The sequence below is a fragment of the Asterias amurensis genome, chromosome 9 (assembly GCF_032118995.1).
Source record: "Asterias amurensis chromosome 9, ASM3211899v1".
Lineage (NCBI taxonomy): Eukaryota > Metazoa > Echinodermata > Asteroidea > Forcipulatida > Asteriidae > Asterias > Asterias amurensis.
The window spans coordinates 20,529,805-20,551,649 of record NC_092656.1 but is presented as its reverse complement, the minus strand read 5'-3'; the positions used below and the strand labels follow the sequence as shown (position 1 = coordinate 20,551,649).

Below are 21,845 nucleotides of genomic sequence, written 5' to 3'. Positions count from 1 at the left end.
TGATTATGGAAATTTCGGAAGGCCTGTGTTTTGTAACGCAATAGTTGCTTATGTCGAAAAGACTGGCAACCTGTTAAATAAATGCGCAATTTCTAATAGGTTCTTGAACTGCAAATTCTGAACTAAATTACCTGCAAAAATGCACAAAATTTCTAAAAAGGTTCTTGCCTTCGAAGTCTGTTTTGTATTACCTGCAGAAATGCAAAATTTCGGAAAGAATTTTTGTTCTGGAAGTGCAAATTTGTTTGCACTGCGAAGTCTGTCTTTTACCCAACGAATTCACACAAAGAGCAAGTACAATTTTTGAAATATTTATTTGTTTGGAAAAAAATTATTGTATACGGTGACCAGAAGGAGCCAATTACGGATTTCTACCAACGAATTGTCCAGCTATAGTATATTAGACAAAAGTTTCGGCCATGCTCTAAACTTAGACTCGGAACATCTGTTTTGTTAACATTCGGCCGTCCATGCATGTTCAGCATGTTGGAACGTGAAATGGGCATGGGCGCGCATTTTCAAGTTCCACGAGGCCGTTCGACCATAGAGTAAGGGTTCGACAGATTTCGGAGGGCCACCATTTTTAAACGGCCGTACGTACGCAATACGGCATGATACTAATGCGTTCGAATGGTTAATTACAATTTAAGAAGCATCTAATCCCTTTTCTCCTGAAATAAAATTTGATGATCTTGTTATTTCTATCTATTTAAGCCATTCATGGACAAGAGGTTTATCCTCATTTTCATTAAATTGATTTTTTTTAGAGATTGTATTATTCCACGTTTATATAAAATACGTCCATAAAGTGGGTCGAGTATGGGGGGAAATCGAACATACGTAACAGTTCCTATTAAGTCGCAAAAAGGACTCTTCTTTTCCATTCGGTCTACAAAACCAATCGTACTTATCTTACTTTATTCCTTTTCTAAAAGTTCAGTACAAATCGAACAGCAGACAATTGCTTTCTCCAATTCCAAAGTTTAAGGATAAATAATCAACATTTTCATACATTTGTGGAGTTAACAATAATACTGCACCATATTAAGCTGAACTTAGAACACATCACTGCTTTAGTCTGTGCCAATACAAATATTCATAATTTTTTTTCTAAATTGGTCCATTTTCTTTTCAGTATTTTAACTGGACCTTGAAACATAACAAAAACTACAACTCATAACACAATCTGACATTCCCCACAAAAAAAACCCATAATTTTTAAAACCTCTGACCAAAGATATTGACCACTAGGGTAACAGCCAAAGTAGGGCTGAGATAGCCCAGATGTTAGAGCACCTGCACGTTAATCCAGGCTCGTTGGTTCTAATCCTACTCTAGACAATTTTTTTTTGTTCCAATACAAAATAAAAGTGCATCCCTCAAGCCATACATAAGCCCCACCCACCACCACCAGTAGTCCAGCATTCTCCTGAAGACGAGCAGAGTATACTGTTCGAAACGTCGAGACCAAACCGGCTCTTTTCAAAGCCACCACTCCTTCAAAAGAGATTTTACTCATGGTTGTACCCGCAAGTTTACTATTCATATTTATATTTATAGTCACTCTTACAAAATCATTTGTTGAACTTGCCAACTTAGTGCTTCATTCATCAATTGATATGTCAAGCTGGCTCAACACTCTAGTAGAAATATAAAATGGGCTTTAAGAACATTATATTGTTTTAATTGGTCCCATCTTTTGTTCATAACTGTACATAAGGCACAGTTGTAGCATTTTCAGCAGCAATGAGAAGGTGCCCTCTCACCGTGGTCCAGTGGTTAGACTACAGGACTTGCAATCACAAGGTTGTGGGTTCGAATCCTACCAAGCTAAACACTGATTTCACATTTATAACAAGTATTGTCATCTCGTTACTTAACCACAATTTCTTGATTTTTGCAATTCATAATCAGATGTTAAGCCAATGTTTGAAGAGGGATAGCTGTTGCCAGCTTGGTGTTTATGTCCCCTTATGGGAGTTTGCCGAGTTCCCTTGATGGAAAATCCATCTAAATTAACAAATAAACAAACATACAAACTGTGCTGAATCTGTAACTTATCTAAGATCAAAATATCACCACCAATGACTCCAGTCAATGCACCCTAGGAAAAATGCCTTACAAAACAAAGATAAAATTCTGCAAGAAAACAACGTGTTTAACATTTGTTGTAGTGAAACTTGATATAAAAAGTGTTTTGTTTAAAGGGACACAAAAGTGGGGGCTAGCATTTACATGCTCAACTTTATTTTGCAAGTGCAGTTTGACTCCCAAAATGGCAAGGGTGGAAGACAGTTGCCACGTGTGACAATGATGCAAGGTGTCAGTCAAGTTGATGGAGTAAATTTTATCCTGATAAATATTTCAGCATGCATTCGTTTTTGTTCATCCCCTTTCTAAGAATGAGGCAAGGTTTTGCTGAATTAAAATTATTTGTGCATTATCTAAAACATATTATGTTCACAGGTGAATAAGTTTTAAGAATAAAAACAAATTTGAATAAATCTAAATATTTTCAAAGATTAATGTTGCACTTTGCCGTCTTCCGAGTTCAAATCACGTCCTTTTGAATGAGTTCACCACCCTTTGTCACCATCACCAGGTTAGTATCTCAAAACTTTTGGTGGAAATTGCGGCTGCGATTGCGATAATTACAACAACGATACTCAAAGTTACCACTAACCACATACTCTGTAGAATAAAAACAAGAGACACTACAAGGGTTAGAGGAAGAAGCATAGAGTTATATATAAAAACTAGACCGCCCACTGGCCTATATACGCGCCCCGGTATACGGAAGGTGGCCATTTTCTAAGTTGACAAAACAGCTATCTCACAGCGTGTGTTTGTGCGGCCATTTTGTAAGTTGAACGCACAGCATCGCGTGAGTGTTCAGTAATAAAAAACCTCAAAGGTGTATTTCATATTCAATGCGCATGCAGAATGACGCGCTTGTCATCTTGCGGTCCAGTGACATTTGTGCACGAAGCATCACTCGTGCGCCCTCTAGTTCTTATATACATGTATAACTCTATGGGAAGAAGTAACTGCTTTTAGGCACCAGTCATTTCGATGGCGTGGGTTCGAATCCCACCGCTGCCACCATGAAATGAGTGGATATCTTCACAGAGTATAACTTCCAGATACACGTTTATTCATCCGAGTAACTCATGACTAGCTTACAAGGGTTGCGGAAATAGCGCCCTCTAGTGTTGATATATTACACTGCACATACTGATTTATAACAAATAATAATATTATCAGACTTTTGTACAAGCATGGTGGAAAATACCATAGAGGAAATACTAAGTAAGTGAGGTTTGCGGTGACACCATGTAAGCAATTAACAAATAAATTGCATTCACTGAGCACCAATAAAAAGAACCATTATATCGGACGGACGTTATTCTAAAAGAAAGGACATCAAACTTACGATGGATTTTTTGGAGTTGACCTGTGTGACGCTGGCCATGTCTCCCACCATACGCCGATAGAGTTGTCTCTCAGACTGCCGCTGTTTGGACTCTGAGCTTGTGAGGCGGGATAACTCTTGATGAATGACCTACAAGAATAGCAACGTCAGAAGTGAGATGTCTCCAGAATTTAGAAAAATCTACCCTGCGGTAGTTCCGCAAAATCTACTCTGCGGTGGTAGAATATGTAGCAAGACAATTTCTCAAAAGAACATAAGCTACCCAGTCAGTATGATAATAAAAAGCCATTTTACTTGTAAGTTCATGGATAAACTAGATGTACACTGCTAATAAAATCATAACACAAAATGGTGACACTTGTCATAAATTTGCGATAAACTTACACGTTGTGGCCACTAACGAGTCATCGCTAGATCATCATCGCTAATAGTTTGTGTCTGATGAGTAAATTCACAGCAAAGATTTGGTGAAACCATTATCTAAAATCCTTCTCTAAGCCGAGATGGATTTTGAATTCAGCGATCGGTTTCGGCATTTCAGATGATCAAAAAGGCTTTCGTGAAATCTGCCCAAGCCTGGTCTCGTATATCTGAGGAGCTTACCTTATTTGAAGGTTCTTTTGCTAATGCTTCTTTCATCGTCTTCACAGCATCTTCATATTCGCCAAGACAAGCCAGCACCTGTGCAAACACAGAGATGTTAAAATGGCAACAGATAGAGTACAAATCTTTACTGCTTTGAGTCGCAACTAATCTCCCACAAAGTCTACCTCAGGGAAAAACAAATGCTCCCAGATCACTAGATGAGGAAGTGAACAAAATATAGGCTTGTGAATTTACCGAGTATATTTGTTTCATTTTTACGGCTGGCAGGCATCTCACTTTTGCCGTGTCCAACTCATATGATTTTCGTACGCCATTTTTGAAATTTTGTTGCCAGAGGAGATACCCCAGTTTATTTGAGTTTGACACGGTATAAGTGTGTAGCTCAGGCCCAAGATGTTGTATTGGTCGGGTTCCATACTCAACTGACGAAGATCTTACCTTTCCTTTTCTGAAGAGTGCTTTGACATTCTCAGAGTCCAGGTCCAAGACACTGGTGCAAGACTTCAGGGCTGGGTCGTAAGCATCGATCTAAACAATCAAACAACAAAACAACTTCTGAATATGTTACCACTTGAGTAAAGTTTTTTTCAGTAAAAAAAAAAAAAAACCAAAACCCAATCATTAAATTTGAATGCAGAGCATACTTTTGGTAATATTGTTAAAGACCAGGGGGTCGATTTAAAACAGAGCTAAGATTGATCTTAAGTACGAATCAATCTTAATTACTAAGCAAGGTGTGACGTCACAATACAAATCACTATGGTGATAACGACAACTCGTTCTAAGATCCGTGAGGCAATCTTACCTTGAGTTGGGCAGCTGCTAAGTTATTGAAACATTTGATCTTCAGATCCGATACGGCTTTCCTTGAAGCTTCCTCCTCAGAAGCCTGTCAAGAAATATCTCAGATGTCATTCAATCAATCATTTATAAAAAAACAACTGGCACCACAAAGCTAAATTATGTGGCGTTACAATATAGAAAAAAATAAGTAAAATTGCAGATTAAAGATATGAAAATAGCAATACCGTAATACAAGGATACAGATTAGGCCTAGTACAAATATTAAGTTACAACCTCAAATCTGGCAAAATGGCACTAAATGGCAGATTAATGTAGAAACCTTTCAATACTAAACATTAATTTTTTTTTCATTTAAAACAAAACAAAACTATAATACACTTACAAAGCGAATACTGGCAATATTGATAATGATAATAAGAATGCATTACATATTTATATATTCATATCAACCAGTTAAACAGTGAGTCTATTAATTACAAAGCTAAGAATTCTATCACTATCTCTAAAACGATACAAAACACTCCCAACAAGTTACACCAAACACACACTTATACAGCAACAAAAAAAGTAGGCATTAAAAAGTAGACGTAAAAATTAAGTCTGTTGTTATATGCAACATGAAATGTTCTTGATTTCAAATGGCTGACATTGCTTGTCACACACAAAACAAATGAGATGAAAACGATGCTCTGCTGAGCTTTGTATTCAAGTTAGACAATGACCAAATTGGCAGCTACGTCTATGGCTGGATCCCTGCATCATTACGCGAAGTATAGGGCATCCTTAGCAACACCCTTAGAAACAGCCGTAGCCGTAGCCCACAATTTGGATACGACTACACTCTTTGATTATCCCCGAGTGCATCATGAGAACAAGGAGGATGCAGGAATATGAAGTAGTTTTCAAAACTAATGTTATTATCCCTTTCAAAATGTTTAATCACTCGAGTCACTTCACGCTGTTATGACCTTTTGCAAACAATATTTATTTTAACCTTTGAACTTGTTGAAAACAAACTCTCTGAAATCTTACCATAGCACCCTCCAGAAGCTTCAGTGCCCTATGATGAGACAACGAAAAAGAATATAGGATGGTTAAAAAGAGGTTTAAAAAAAAATCAGAATGTAATAGTACTAAAGCACAGTATACATGAGCACTAGAACAACAGCTATGTTACAATGGGACATATGATTAGCATAAATTTGAATGTGTTTTGGTACCTGCCAAAAAACCAGGGGAAAAAAAACAAAAAAAACATGTATAACGAACATGAGTTTATAATAGATGTCAATGGCTCTTTTCGAAACCCTCGCTTTTTTTCTCTTTTTTTATAGCTGTGTAACGCGAGCAGTTTTATCACTAAAAGCGTTGGGCACTGATATGACAAGTCTCACGCCAGGGGTTAGTCAACTGTGTATTCAATCACCCCCTGGGGATGAGGTTGAGCAATGATACTTACATTGTGTACGAGTTGATGGCACCAGAGTAATCTTTTCTTGAGTACAGTTCGTTCCCTCGCTCCCTCTTCTTGTCTCTTCAAGTAAACATGGAACAATATTGGTTTTTAAAACTTCACTGGCAGACGTGGGGATGGTTAGGGTTAACATTTTGAGAAGTTCTGCTTTGGTATAGATTTGTAGTAAAGCAATCATGAGAAAAAGAGGCTGAAGAAGGACATGTTATATTCACACCCGTACATAGTATGCCTTGGAGACTTTGAAATGGGAAAAGCTCCCTCGACTTACCAAGAAATTATGTTGAAAGGCAGTGGACACTATTGGTAGTTACTCAAAATAATTATTAGCGTAAAACCTTACTTGGTAACGAGTAATGGAGAGGTTGATGGTATAAAACATTGTGAGAAACGGCTCCCTCTGAAGTGACGTAGTTTTTGAGAAAGTAATTGTCCACAAATTTCATTTCGAGACCTCACGTTTAGAATTTGAGGTCTCAAAATCAAGCATCTGAAAGCACACAACTTCGTGTGACAAGGGTGTTTTTTCTTTCATTATTATCTCGCAACTTCGATGACCGATTAAGCTCAAATTTTCACAGGTTGGTTACTTTATGCATATGTTGAGATACACCAAGTGAGAAGACTGGTCTTTGACAATTACCAATAGTGTCCACTGTCTTTAATAGAAACAAAAATTTCGCCAAAATGTCATGCTAATACTATACTGAGAATTAAACAAAACTTTTCTTACGCCACCGAGCACAGATCAACTCCACTCATCTCGTCTAGATCTGGAGCTTCTTCAACTTTCAACAACTCCAGCTCATAAGTAATATCTGCATTGGGCGGAATATCTGGTGTCCTAAAATAAGATTCAAATCAATGTAACATTTAATCTCTGCACTCACAATAAGAATAGTCAGAATCAATATCTATGGACAAAAATATATAAGTACAAAACAAGCAAAGAGTAAACATGGCAAACGGCACTTTGAAAAGCCTACAAAAGGGAAACTTCTCTACCTTCCGTTTTCACCGTAAGCAAAGCGTGGAGTTGTCTTGAGGACGGCAACTTCACCAAGTTCCATCAGAGATAGACACAAATCCCATGCTGAAAAGTCAACCAAATAAAAATAAAAACATTTACTAAAGCAGCAGAAAACTTTCTGGCTGGTCAGGGATGAGCAGTCAAGTACACTGGACTCAAGCTCTAGGGTTTATGATCTGGGCCCAATTTCATGGCTCTGCTTCCGCCGAATTATTATTAAATTGGTTTATTTATTTATTTATTTAAAAAATGCCATCGCAGCATACCGCTGTATGCGGCATAATTTACAATAATTAAAAAATATTACATTAGTTATTAAAAAGCTTTACAATAGAAAATACATAGTGAACATTTGATAAAAAAAAATCACAAAAGCAATGACCTGCCAGATATGTACAAACAGGTTCACTACATTTGTATACATTTAAGACCAGAAAATTAAGCAATTACATGTTAGGAGTTCAGGAGCTTGGTGAGGTAGGGCAAGGGGCTGTTTTGGAATCTTTTGGTGTTGCAGTGAAACATACCAAACTGTGCTCGTTGGCGGAGTTGCCTAGATGAGTTGTTTACAGAAGCAGGGAACCACCTCGAAAATCTCACAGAAGCGCTTGCCTTCTCTGCAAATTGGTGGCAGAGTTTGTGTCTTCGAGACTGGAGGGAGTCCAATTGAAGAATAGAAAGAGAATCGTGGTATGTTGTGTTCTGCGCTTACGATCACGATTACCCGCTTATGTGCAAGCGCCGAATTTCTGTGCTAGCCTTGTAAGCCTAGAATGCCTAGTAACGGGGAGTACGCTCGCGCAGAAGCCAAAATTTGCCGCTAACCCGTGAACTACGCTTGCCATAAGCACAGAAGTCCCTGCTTCCGTAAGCCCCGATTCTGTGCTACGGTAAGCAGAGCCATGAAATTGGACCCAGCAGAGTGTGGGCTCCAGTTCTGGGCTTTACTTCATAAAGCACTAAGATTCACATTAAAATGAGTTGTCTGTATCACTGTAGTGATCTGAATTGCGACTTGACATTTTGCTTAGCAATTAAGATTGATACACAGGTAAGATCAATCTTAACTCTTTGTGAAATTGACCCCTGGTCTTGAAACATGTATCTTCATTGTGTGCTTGAAATCTCAGGAATTTGTTGGAGGAATGTAAGGGGAGGGGGAAGGGTACTTCTTTACCAGAGAAAAATAGTGTATTGGACATGGGGGGGGGAGACGGGGTGATACATGTACCATCTGTCCGATATCGGGATCAAAAACATTTAAGACTCAGATCCTGACTCAATGGACTTTAACACAAAACACTTTAAGTCTGGGCAGAATGATTTCTACCTACCACTCACTACGTCTCCTTCTCCGAGGACAAAGGTGATGCTCTCATGACAATCAACCTCTGACCCATCGTCCAATGACCCTTTACTTCTCAAGGTCACTAGTTCACCCCTCTGGGGTCGAGTGGCTGCCCCCTGACCAGCCTTCAACACTTTCTTCTTCAGCGCTCCGTTCCCGAGCACATCCATCCATTCAGGATCCTCCTGCTTTGTAGTCGCTGAGTCACTGTCATTTACTGGAGATGTTTTCTTATTTGTGTCTTCCGTTCTTCCGATTTCTTCAATGTTTGTCGCTGCTTTTGGTTTTGAGTCTATCAGCTCAGGCATGTCGCTATCATCGTCGTCATCATCATCTGGGTTTTCATGATCGTCACTGTGACTATTTGGGGTATCTTGTTTATTTTCATCACCATGATGATGATCTTCTGTCTTAGAGTCACTCATTGGGTCGTCTGCATCACTAAGTCCCAGGTGTGAGTTGACTTTCTCTTCCTCCATCTTTGTGACAGGTTTTACCTAAATACAAAGTAAGAAAACAATCAGTTTTTAGTCAGTGAACGGTTGTCAACTACACTCTTTTGGAATGCTCAAATGCTATCAATTTGAAGAGTGTGTAAAGTAAAGGTAGGATCATTCTTTGGTAAAGACCCCTACTCAGGAAAGTGTGCAGTTTTTTTCTTCAAAAGCCTACGTACTTATTTACTCTTCTCATTAATGGACTTTCGGGTTGAACAAAGCAAATCTTACAAAAGCAGGATTTGACTTTGAACCCCCAACCTGGGTCGAGATTTTTCCTCCTAGGTAGAACTATGAAGTTCCGAAGTTTGTTCTGCTGCTATTGTGGAGACCTATAATAATGACTATGTTATGCGATATGTTGCGTTCGGTCCCACTATTCTTTTCTCCAATCTATCTATCTTATTATCTCTACATGAGTACATCCCTCGGACCCATCCCTCCAGCCCAGAGGAGAATAGTCGTACACTCCAAGTCCATGGTCCCGATTTATTTTCCAGGCATGGAATTACACGATGGCCTTCGCTTCTGTTGCCCCAAAGTTCCCCGCAATAGACTTCACACAGTTCTCCAAGTCAATGGAAGTGCCCTTTAATTTGAAGGCTTTGGTTTGCTTTTTTTGCATAATTAATAAAACTAAAAATGTCACAAATTTAAAAAGATGAATGAAAATTGAAATCAATACTTGATCAAAACGAAGGGGGCCTTTTTTATTGGTTATTAGGATCCTAATTAAACGCCACAAATTAACCAAATCATACTCACGCCAACATGCAGTCAGGACTCGACGAACGGTTTTCCTTTAGATAAAATCTATTTCCTTTTTTACGGGTACTACGAGCTCTGCAAAAAAAACAAAGGTCCACACAAAAAGGTCAAAAGTGTCGGTAGTCTAGCGCCCTCACGTGGGTTATATTTTAAATACAGGTATGGCTCAATATATTATATATTTTTCACTGTGTAACTTAATTCTTAAATAACTATGCTTTGTCCACAATATCAATGAGTATTCATTAAAACTTAAGTTATTGTGTATTTTCTTTGGAATTAATTATTTTATTCGGAGCAATGTCTATTTATTAAAGTTGCGGGGAGGTGGTAGTATGTCACAAGAGGGCGGTATTCCTTTAACACAGATGGATGGATGAGTCAGTTCATGAAATTGTGTCATCTTATTTTCAGGATACGTTTACGTGGCTCTAGTCGTGTCATTTGCTTTAATTGACAACTAAGTAAGTATCTCTCGAGTTCTTTAACGTTCATCTTCGAATTGTAAGTGTATCCCTTATGTAGTAATAGTGTAGCCACAATATTCCAGTTCAATCAAAGTTGTATTGTATTGCTAATAATTCAACAACAATAAATTTTAATGTTGTTTGTAAAAATTGTAGCGCTCATCAGGCTCGGCCTTGAAAGCAGAGTCAGTCGGTCAGTCCATCATCATGTCAGTTTTGGTTTGCGGGCACTTTAAAGTTTCAAGCCCACATTTATCCTGGATGTTGTTGGGTTGGGATAACTTTCCGTATGGCGCCACCACTTTTTCACTCATTTTTACAAAAAGGGATATCTCATTGAGGTAAATTAGGTACTATATTACATCATATCGAATGAAAAAGTGGTGGCGCCATACGGAAACTTTTCCCCAACTCTAACTAACTTGAACTTACTCACTGCTGACTCCTAAAAGAAAACATAAAAATAAAACTTATTTAAAATACTACTAGACCATTTGGCATTTTGGATTTATATGCTTACAAAAATCCTGGTGAGCCTCAAATCAGGAAAATGTACGAGGGTCGTGGTTAAGTTGTTTATACTATAGCGTGAAGTAAAACTATAAAATGTTTTTAAAATAGAAAGCATTTCAATGTTGACATACTAAAACTTGGCGCACCAACTTAAAAGTTAAATCATTTCTCTTGCAGGAAGTCACGATTTACATTTGTAGGCCTACGGCCGGGTTACAAAATGGATGAACTTATGGAGCCATTCTACCTCCAGCACAGCAGTTGGATGAAACGACCACACCTACAAACAGTACCTTTGCTTGTTACATTTCTACTGTGTATCGTCACAACAACTTGGGGGCAAGTATAAGAAATGTTTTAATTGATGGAACAGGCTTTGCTACTAGACCCAGTAACTGGGGCGCTGTACTCCTTTTTTCAAATTTTGACATTATCGGTCGTACCTCAGAAAATATCAAAATTACGAAACCCAGTTACTGGGTCTACTTTGCTACAGACTTTTTTTTGCGATATGACAGATGCTTTACACAGGGCTAAAATTTTACACTGGACTTCATGCCTGATGAGGCCAGTGATTTTTAACGCTGTGTTTTTAAGACGTACTTCTAACTAGCTCTCACAATTTTTCACAAGCCTGCATAATTCTGTTCCAGTAACACTTTGAGCCCTGATTTACATGGCACAATTTTGTGGTAAATATCACACTCGAACCGGGCCCACGGCCCAATTTCATAAGCCTGTACGAACAGAAACTTGTTTTAAAGCACGAGGGGGAAAAAAAGTTACCATTCAGAATTTCATAGAGTTTACAATAACTCAAGTTATGTCATAATAAATACAACTGTACTCTTAAAGGCAGTGGACACTATTGGTAATTACTCAAAATAATTATTAGCATAAAACCTCACTTGGTAATGAGTAATGGGGAGAGGTTGATAGTATAAAACATTGTGAGAAATGGCTCCCTCTGAAGTGATGTAGTTTTCGAGAAAGAGGTAATTTTCCATAAATTTGATTTTGAGACCTCAAGTTTAGAATTTGAGGTCTCGCAGTGTTTCCTGATTAACATGAACAGCTTCATGAAATTGGGCCCTGAACACTTGGGACTATTTTCCTTTCGATTAAGCAACATTTTTCTACTTAATCAGCTGTGTAAAATTTTATTTTTAACAAACACTCTTACCTTTCATTGCAGAGATGATTTGAATAATGTCGGCGGTGATATAGCGGAAAAAGTATTGAATGAAGTTTTGGGTGACGATGATGTGAAGTTAGTGGATACTGACAACAAGTCGTATGGAGACGGTGTTCCGTGTTGGAAGACAGAAACCTTTACCACACAAGGCCCTTGCCTGGCCTGTGACAAAATAGCTATGGTATGTACAGCATGCAGTGTTGAAGTTTGTAAAGTTTTTTTTTTTTCTAGAACGTTGTATATTATTCAAAGCTCTAGAAAATAAAAACACAAACTCTGCAAACTTCAAGTATTTTTTATTAAAGATTTGGTTTCCTAAAGTTGTTAGGTCTTTGCAAGACTTGCACCAGGCCTCTGATAACCCACAACACCCACAGCAGTTGCCCTGTGCTTTTGCTATGGTGCCCTATGCAAGGGGCCTGTAAGAATTTTCCTTATAGAAGTGCCCCTTCCCAGTAGAGGAAAATTGCTGTGCCCCAAGCTTCAAGAGCGAAGTTCAAGTATGTTGCACAGTCTATAAACTTCTGTTATCATTTGATGGATTTGACATTCTTCACTATGATTGTTTTACAATCCTGCTACCAATGTTAATCATTTCTTATTCAATTCAATTCAAATTTCAAGTCGGCATTTATTTCATACTAGTACTTTTTTCAAGGTATACATGTGTACAAAATATTACACAGACAAGCAAAATATTAAGCACAGGAGATGAATGGAAAGAGATTATCTATGTATACCAAAATAAAGAGAGCATGCGGCTGTCAAATTAAGCCAAGGCTTGTAGAAGACAACCTAGACAGAAAAACTACAAACAATGAGACAAAACAAACAGGTCACAAGAAAGCATTAAAAAAAACCTGGCTTGCAATGAAAAATATGTCACATTTTAATTTACCATTATTTACAAAGTGTGTGTACTTTTGAAAGTTCTAATTTCATTAGATTGGATTTATGTTTTTGTTTTGTCCCCTAGCAATATGCGAGTTACTGCTGTGGTGAAACGGGATTCCGTCAACTTGTTCAATGTCAAGCATCTAATTTCAGAATTTATAAAAGGTATGGTGTAAATGTTTTTTTTATTGAATAAGTTTTTAAAATTATTTTGGGGGTGTTAGACTTCATGATAAATATCACAGCTACCCACCACTTTTGATAAATATTGTTTGCGATGCAGGTACATCAGTAGTGTACCCGACATTGACTTTGAACGTAAAATTTGATTGTACGTGTACTTGCAATTTGATATAAAACGTTCACTGTTACCCTCCTACTGTTTGACCCTTTAATATCATCCACATGGTTTGATTGATAGTTCTCCTATTCTAGCCTGCAATATGATACCACTTTTTGTATGGATCTAATTTGTACATTTTGTACCATTCACTCAAGTAACCCATCAAATGGGTCAGTTTAGTGTATGAGATCCATCCATCTTTTGTCTTTTACCCATTCATTTGTTTCTTGCGTTTATTTCTTGCAGTTGTCCCAAGACCAAGTGGGCCTTGGAGAAGAGTTTCTGGACATTTGAGGGAATTATTCTAGCGATATGGATTGTGTCTTTCCTCGTTGTTTCCCTAAGGAGGCGGTTCTTGGATTGGGAGGCTCTTCAAAGAGTTAGAAAACAAATCGCAAACTCTGTCTGATAGATCGAACAGACCAAGAGACTGAGAAATCCTATAATTTGAACTACAAGTAGCTGACTCAAATTGAAGGGATTTCTTCAGAGTTAAAAAACAAATTGCAAACTCTGTCTGATAGATCAAACAGACCAAGACACTGAGAAATCCTATAATTTGAACTACAAGTAGCTGACTCAAATTGAAGGGATTTCTTCAGAGTTAGAAAACAAATTGCAAACTTTGTCTGATAGACAATGAATAAAGGAGAGCGTTAGTGGACTAAGAGAACCTACAAGTAGCTGATTCGAATTGAAGGGATGGATCGAGCCTGAACATCTGAAGTCACACTTCGAGGCTCGTGAGTAGCGCCAGATACCACCAGCCTTGAGCATCTGGCGGGATTCTGCCAGATTAACTTTTGACCTTGCATCCCTCGAGTACATACAAACATTGTACACACGCAGCAGATAATGCATGCATGCATTTCAAATATTTAGATTTGGGAAAATCAGTTTAATATAAATTGAACATAAATTATTTTGTTTCATGACAAGTTCTAAAATGGATTATTTTCTCAGGGTGAGTTCGAATTTCAATAACTAAAACACTCGTATGCAAGTCTGGAATTTCATCTACATGCGGTCAAGGCCATTTTCATCTTCAAAATAGGAAAAATTCCCATAGGAAAATCTCAACTTCTGTGGGAGGCTTTGGCCTCAGTACAGAAACAAGTTGGTGGCGGCTCACTTAAATACCCAGCCGTCGATTTCACAAAACTTTTCCTAACTTAAGACTAATCTTAGGACTTCGGACGAGTCCCAACCCTGCACTGAAGCATGCAGACCTTAAGATTAATCCTAAGTTAAGACAAGTTACTCGTCCTAACTGCTGAAAATACTGCTTAACAAATTTCTTTGCTAAGCAAATACTAAGTGGGGCATCAGTCACAACAATGTAAACCTAATGTAATTTATTTTTGGCTGGTAACCTGTTTCTGTTAAACTTTTCCATGCTAAGCAAGTTTTGTGTCACCCCCAAGAAGGTGGTTGGACATATGACATGCTTCTTAAATTTGCAGTACGCTGCCAGTATTTTAATTGGAAAGTTTCCAAAACCCAAGAGATATGGTGGGCACAAGAGGGCACTATTATGTATTCGGTTTGGGTAGTTAATCTGCTTGTATACCATGTGCATGTAAACACCCAAACTGAACAGTCAAAAAAGCTTATGGAGAAGTGTTTTTATGTAATTTTTTTAAGTCTGTATTTTGTAACTATAGATATTTGTGATAAATTAATATAAAGAGATCGTTGGATGTATATATTACATTGTGTATTATTGTATATTGGACCCTGAAAATGGGATTTTAATAAACTGATATCTTGACTTTCATGGAAGTAACTTTCTATGACAAAACCAAAATGTTTTGCGTTTTAAAAAATAAGTTTTTAAAATTATTTTGGGGGTGTTAGACTTCATGATAAATATCACAGCTACCCACCACTTTTGATAAATATTGTTAGCGATGCAGGTACATCAGTAGTGTACCCGACATTGACTTTGAACGTAAAATTTGATTGTACGTGTACTTGCAATTTGATATAAAACGTTCACTGTTACCCTCCTACTGTTTGACCCTTTAATATCATCCACATGGTTTGATTGATAGCTCTCCTATTCTAGCCTGCAATATGATACCACTTTTTGTATGGATCTAATTTGTACATTTTGTACCATTCACTCAAGTAACCCATCAAATGGGTCAGTTTTGTCTTTTACCCATTCATTTGTTTCTTGCGTTTATTTCTTGCAGTTGTCCCAAGACCAAGTGGGCCTTGGAGAAGAGTTTCTGGACATTTGAGGGAATTATTCTAGTGATATGGATTGTGTCTTTCCTCGTTGTTTCCCTAAGGAGGCGGTTCTTGGATTGGGAGGCTCTTCAAAGAGTTAGAAAACAAATCGCAAACTCTGTCTGATAGATCGAACAGACCAAGAGACTGAGAAATCCTATAATTTGAACTACAAGTAGCTGACTCAAATTGAAGGGATTTCTTCAGAGTTAGAAAACAAGTGCAAACTTTGTCTGATAGACAACGAATAAAGGAGAGCGTTAGTGGACTAAGACAACCTACTTTATGAACTACAAGTAGCTGATTCAAATTGAAGGGATGGATAGAGCCTGAACATCTGAAGTCACACTTCGAGGCTCGTGAGTAGTGCCAGATACCACCAGCCTTGAGCATCTGGCGGGATCCTGCCAGATTAACCTTTGACCTTGCATCCCCACACTTACAAACATTGTACACATGCAGCAGATAATGCATGCATGCATTTCAAATATTTAGATTTTGGAAAATTTGTTAAATATAAATTAAACATATTTTGTTTCATGACAAGTTCTAAAATGGATTATTTTCTCAGGGTGAGTTCGAGTTTCAATAACTAAAACACTCGTATGCAAGTCTGGAATTTCATCTACATGCGGCCAAGGCCATTTTCATCTTCAAAATAGGAAAAATTCCCATAGGAAAATCTCAACTTCTGTGGGAGGCTTTGGCCTCAGTACAGAAACAAGTTGGTGGCGGCTCACTTAAATACCCAGCCGTCGATTTCACAAAACTTTTCCTAACTTAAGACTAATCTTAGGACTTCGGACGAGTCCCAACCCTGCACTGAAGCATGCAGACCTTAAGATTAGTCCTAAGTTAAGACAAGTTACTCGTCCTAACTGCTGAAAATACTACTTAACAAATTTCTTTGCTAAGCAAATACTAAGTGGGGCATCAGTCACAACAATGTAAACCTAATGTAATTTATTTTTGGCTGGTAACCTGTTTCTGTTAAGCTTTTCCCATGCTAAGCAAGTTTTGTGTCACCCCCAAGAAGGTGGTTGGACATATGATATGCTTCTTAAATTTGCAGTACGCTGCCAGTATTTTAATTGGAAAGTTTCCAAAACCCAAGAGATATGGTGGGCACTATTATGTATTCGGTTTGGGTAGTTAATCTGCTTGTATACCATGTGCATGTAAACACCCAAACTGAACAGTCAAAAAAGCTTATGGAGAAGTGTTTTTATGTAATTTTTTTAAGTCTGTATTTTGTAACTATAGATATTTGTGATAAATTAATATAAAGAGATCGTTGGATGTTTATATTACATTGTGTATTATTGTATATTGGACCCTGAAAATGGGATTTTAATAAACTGATATCTTAACTTTCATGGAAGTAACTTTCTATGACAAAACCAAAATGTTTTGCGTTTGAATTGTGATGAATGCAATCAAGTGCACCACGTCTTTGAACGACACCCACCAGAGACATTAAAAATAATTACAGTGTATAACAAGTAATTGAGGCTCCAAACCATTACACAACAGTGCAGGCATGATATTCTCCTACTTAATTTAGAACAATTTTCAATTTGTTTGCCTACCCAAACAATATTAGATAGCCTGACAGCTTATACATGACATGCTGTATGTCCCAAAAACGGTACTTTTTTTACGTGTCAAATATGCTTGTCAGTAATACCAGGCCTGGTGCCGTTTCTCAGAAGAGCACCTTTATGAGGAAAATAAAAAAAAATTGGGAGGAAAATCCACAAAACTGCAGGCTTGTAGTGCAAAATATTTCATAAAATGAGAATTTGCAACACTAGAATCTAAATGAGATGAACAAGGTTAAGAGAAGATCTACTCATTCTTAATGTGCAATAAGTGTACTTCGATACTTGAAAGCATTGAAGGATAACTATCACATTCATATATTATCAAATTCAGTATTTGTTTCACAAAGATATATTACACAATAACGTGTTTTCTTCAATCGCAAAACACAAGACAACCTAGCTTATCCCGTCATGAGGTAAATGGTCCGACGCTAAAATCTCTGGATGTAGGAGGGGGAAACTACACTAGTTGCAGCACCCTCTATGTTTTACTCATCACGAGTACACTAGCAGTTTACATAGAGATCTAGACATTGGTTGTGCGTACGCACAAAAACACGGTCTTGAAACGTGGAACCACGAATAGGGGCAAGGTTGCCTCCACTCAGTTTCAGGCCTCTAATACTCAAGGGCAATATCAAATACAAGCAGAACAACACTACACACAAGAATAACCACAAAAGCAACTCTGATCTTAGTTGATATTCTGTTTTTATTGATCAACCATTACCTGCGCAAGATTTTGATATATGAGAATGTACTGAGTTTTCAATCATATTTCACCCCTTCCCAATTTGACTGGAACTTGTTTACCCCCGATGAAGCATCCCTCGTCCATTAGATGATGGTGTGATACTCAGTTGAGTAAAGCTGAAGCAAGATGACTTAGATTCGTGGACCAGGAGGACGGAAGCCTGGTGCTACAGGCTCGGTGACCTGCAGGTTTTGGATGGCGCCAAAGTCCTGAAAAAAAAGAAGCGACAAACGATAATAAGAGATGAGATATGACGAATATGACAAGCTTGTGGGCCTGGGTTGCCCCATAAGTTATAAATTCAGAAGGTTGTACTCAGAACTACAGATTTGTACACGTGGCCTTTGAGCTTCGCTCTTGAAGCGGCACAGCAGTTTTCTCTGTTAAGGGGCACTTCTATGAGGAAATTGTTAATTTGTAATGGAACTTTGCAAATGGCAATGCAGCACAACAATTGCTGGGGTGGTTGTGGGTTAAATCAAGGCCTGTGTACACAATGTGTAGACCGCATGCAAGACGGGGGATTTTTTATCAAATTTTGTGTGTAATTGGTCGGTGAAGCACTTGGCTGTGTAGATCAATTAGAACACTTGAAGCAGCTCAAAGCAAAACCCAAATTGCTCGTAAACCCAAAATGCTCGTACAGATGGCGTCTAATGGGAACAATCCTCACAGCAAGTAATACATGAACTTACCAGGACTTTCAACATTTCCTTGGTGTCTGGGTCGACTTCAATGATGTCCTGCTCGATAGCGGAGACATCAGGGACGTAGTTATCTCTTCGTTCCCTCTCCTCCTCCTGGAGTTTGATGGAGATACCACGTACGGGACCCTGCTGGATGCGCTTCATCAGATGGGTCACGAAGCTGCAATCAGACAGGTCGATGATGGGTTTCATTTATACGGTCAATGTAGCATTAATGGGTTTAAAAGCTGAACAATCGGTGATGGGTCTATTCAGAGCTGATATTCAGCGAGTTGCGACAACTTGCAATAAGAACCCAGTTTGTAGGATTTGAAATTTGGTGGGAGTATAATTAGGTGAGGTAAAAGAACCGGTGGTTGATAATTGACATCACCGGTTTTTTTCAGAACCAACACTACATTAAAGAGATTTACACAATGTGCTGCTACCGCAAAAGCCATGGTGTCAGACTTTTCTGCTTAAAAAGTTGTGGTACATTTCGACCGAAAATGGCGTGCAGCAACTTTGAGTAACAATCAGGGAGACATTTAGAACTACATTCAGCACAATAGGGGATTTTTTTTTTGCAGAATCAGAGAGATTTTTGTTTGTCGTACGCTGGAAAGATTGGTTAATTTTTCAGGCAGAACTTTCTGCAGAATCAGGGGAGTTGGCAACTCTGCAGTGGTCCTTAGCTGTTTATTTACAATGTTTGCAGGAAAACGGAAAAAAAAAAAAAAAAAAAAATCACTCCTATTTGGAGTAACTGCAAGTAATTAAACTGCCGCAGGTTATTTGTTAATAATAGAGGTGTGATCAATGACTTCAAGAACTATGAACCAAGAACTATGAGGTTCACTCCGCCATCATTCGTGGAGATGATAGTGTAACAAACCTCAGAGTAACTAAAGAATACGCAGCCACACTTGGCGACAGCCCTAACCCTAACCTTAACCCTGGAGTGGACCTGCTTTCTATAATTGTACCCAAACCTCATACATAGTTCTAGGAGCTATCAGTGATCATGTGTTTTCAATGATGACTATATCTTACCCTGCGATCTTGTTGCGCAGCTTCTTGCTGGGTATGATGGCGATTTCCTCACATACTCTCTTGTTGGTGTGGAAGTCTAGCGTTAGGCGGGTGTAATACTTCTCAATGATCACCCTGGCGGCCTTCTTAACGGTCTTTGTCCTTACGCGACCCTGTTAAGATAAATGTAGACCAAGTTAATTTTTAAAAAAGTTAACATTAATGTCTTTCGGTTTAGCCAAATTTTCTGAAACTTCAAACAATGTTTTATTTATACATGACCAACAACTACTTTCGGGCCAACCAAACTTAAAACACTGTTTGTGTTGTTTTTTAGGGGGAGGGGGGGGGGATGTTGGTCAATTTGAAAACAATTTTTCTTGTGAATAGAAATCGTAGACTTTGCCGTGACAGTATTTGATTTTGATTCACACCCAGGAAAAGAGGTTGCATTCCCAATTAAAGTATATAAAAAAACTGCATTGGTGAACAAGCTTGGCCTGTTGGGATAAATTATATATATTAAAAAAATAATAGAACTCGAAAGAGGGAGGGGGGGCCTAATAAATCATAAATGGAAAGTGGTGGTCGGATCCCTGAACATTCTTTCAAATAAAGTTATTTACGATGACATTAATAAAAATAATATTAATAGGCCCTATTTATTTTCATAATGTAGGCCTATTAAAATCGCATATTTACGAATGAAGGCCTACTAGTACTACTTGGACTCTGGTCTGAGCTTACGAAAAACTGAGATTACACTCAGTTACGAATGTCATTGACATTCATCAACATTAATTACATTTACAAACACATCTCAAGTTCCTCAGTCAGTGTCATAAGAAAAGAAAGGAAGACCACCCAGTTCTATTAAATTTAACTTCTTGTTATAGTAAGTTGTATTAAATTAAAAATAAAAGTAGGTAGGCATGGTAGGCTTTCTCATTATTAAAAAAATATTTATTTATGAAAATTAAATTAGTTTCTTTTGGAAAGGAATTTAGGCCTAATCAAATTCAAAAATCGAAAAGTAATCAGTACAGTAAATGTTTTCAATTAAAAATATAAATAATAAGTAGGCAGTGCCGTTTTATTTTTCACCACTACCTGAAATTAAACTTCAATTTGCAGCTTAAAATCAGAATGAAACGAGTTGTCAGTAACTAGAGTAGATTTTATAAAGACACGCATTAAAGTATAGGAACTGCTCATTGCCAATAAATAGGAACGTAAACGCCACTATGATTCGAGACTCTTAAACATCAATACAAAGTTGATTTTAATGAAATAATTATTAATGCATATTATGTGATATTGTAGCATTTCATTTACGTTAGATTAAACGGGTAAAGAAAGTTGGAAAGAAAGAGATGGAAGGGATTATATTCGCCCTTTTTCCAAGTGCTCACCATCTTGATTCGTCAGCCATGAAAGAGGCAGAACAATTTGTGCATGGTAACTAGACGACGAATACAGTTATCGCGAAGCAGCATTGCATGTCCGGAGGGGATCTGACTATCTAAAATATACCGAAGTTTGCAAGTTGAGGGCGCTATTTTAAATTGAAATTACTGGAAATAGTTTATGGTTGGGTTTTATTAATTTAGTTTTGGTCCTCCATGAACCACAAGGAAAATTCATTATTTTTTAACATTTCTTTACTCTACAATTAACCCCCCAAAAGACGATAAATGTATGTTCTTTTAGCTACAGGTTTTAACAAAATGCCATCATTTCAACATACCTCCTTAAGTCGAACCTTAGTTTCAAAACATTGATGACATATTACCACCACCTTTTGGCCCAATTTCATGGAGCTGATGCTTACACAAAAAGTATTGCTAAGCTGAAATGAGCAGGACACCAACCACAAATTGTAGATGCGACTTGGTGTGCATGGCTACTTTCTATTAAATTTGGCCAAGGATTTGATAGAGTTTGAGGTGCCCTTTTCAGGTCTGAAATTGTTTTACCATCTTCTATCCCAGGTCTAAATTCCAGTTGAACCTAGTTAAACTGGGTTTAACTGGAACTAGTTGAAACCAGTTGATAAACTAGTTAAACACAGTTAAAACCAGTTGGTTTAAAATAGAAAATGGACAGAGACCAATTGGTTTATAATTTCAACCTAGTTGGACACAGTTAAACCTATTCCAAAC

General features: G+C 37.8%; 3 protein-coding genes across 6 annotated transcripts; 1 reads left to right on the top strand and 2 right to left on the bottom strand.

Moving 5' to 3' along the window:
- Positions 1 to 423: 423 nt before the first annotated feature.
- Positions 424 to 10,078, bottom strand: LOC139942143 (peptidyl-prolyl cis-trans isomerase FKBP8-like). 2 transcript variants are annotated; one of them, XM_071938871.1, is made up of 11 exons: positions 9,944 to 10,078; positions 8,682 to 9,192; positions 7,323 to 7,410; positions 7,051 to 7,161; positions 6,303 to 6,377; positions 5,876 to 5,903; positions 4,845 to 4,928; positions 4,478 to 4,567; positions 4,037 to 4,114; positions 3,434 to 3,562; positions 424 to 2,691 (listed from the first exon to the last, which is right to left on the bottom strand). In XM_071938871.1, the coding sequence occupies exons 2-11, from the start codon at positions 9,172 to 9,174 to the stop codon at positions 2,596 to 2,598; spliced, it is 1,272 nt and encodes a 423-aa protein (XP_071794972.1). In that variant the 5' UTR covers positions 9,175 to 9,192; positions 9,944 to 10,078; the 3' UTR covers positions 424 to 2,595. The 2 variants fall into 2 exon arrangements, with proteins under 2 accessions (XP_071794972.1, XP_071794971.1); XM_071938870.1 differs by having other exon boundaries at positions 9,958 to 10,078.
- Positions 10,079 to 10,323: 245 nt separating this feature from the next.
- Positions 10,324 to 18,080, top strand: LOC139941982 (protein JTB-like). Of its 3 annotated transcripts, XR_011786638.1 has the most exons (6): positions 10,324 to 10,424; positions 11,118 to 11,279; positions 12,136 to 12,316; positions 13,112 to 13,194; positions 13,619 to 14,115; positions 15,571 to 18,080. XR_011786638.1 is itself a non-coding variant. In XM_071938637.1 (5 exons), the coding sequence occupies exons 2-5, from the start codon at positions 11,161 to 11,163 to the stop codon at positions 13,779 to 13,781; spliced, it is 546 nt and encodes a 181-aa protein (XP_071794738.1). In that variant the 5' UTR covers positions 10,324 to 10,424; positions 11,118 to 11,160; the 3' UTR covers positions 13,782 to 15,173. The 3 variants fall into 3 exon arrangements, 2 of the variants coding, with proteins under 2 accessions (XP_071794738.1, XP_071794739.1); XM_071938637.1 differs by lacking the exon at positions 15,571 to 18,080 and having other exon boundaries at positions 13,619 to 15,173; XM_071938638.1 differs by lacking the exon at positions 15,571 to 18,080 and having other exon boundaries at positions 10,324 to 10,464; positions 13,619 to 15,173.
- LOC139941983 (small ribosomal subunit protein eS17-like) lies at positions 17,906 to 21,183 on the bottom strand. Its single transcript, XM_071938639.1, has 4 exons — positions 21,096 to 21,183; positions 19,705 to 19,856; positions 18,661 to 18,832; positions 17,906 to 18,174 (listed from the first exon to the last, which is right to left on the bottom strand). Exons 1-4 carry the CDS (start codon positions 21,096 to 21,098, stop codon positions 18,097 to 18,099), a joined length of 405 nt encoding a protein of 134 aa, XP_071794740.1. The 5' UTR covers positions 21,099 to 21,183; the 3' UTR covers positions 17,906 to 18,096.
- Positions 21,184 to 21,845: the final 662 nt, after the last annotated feature.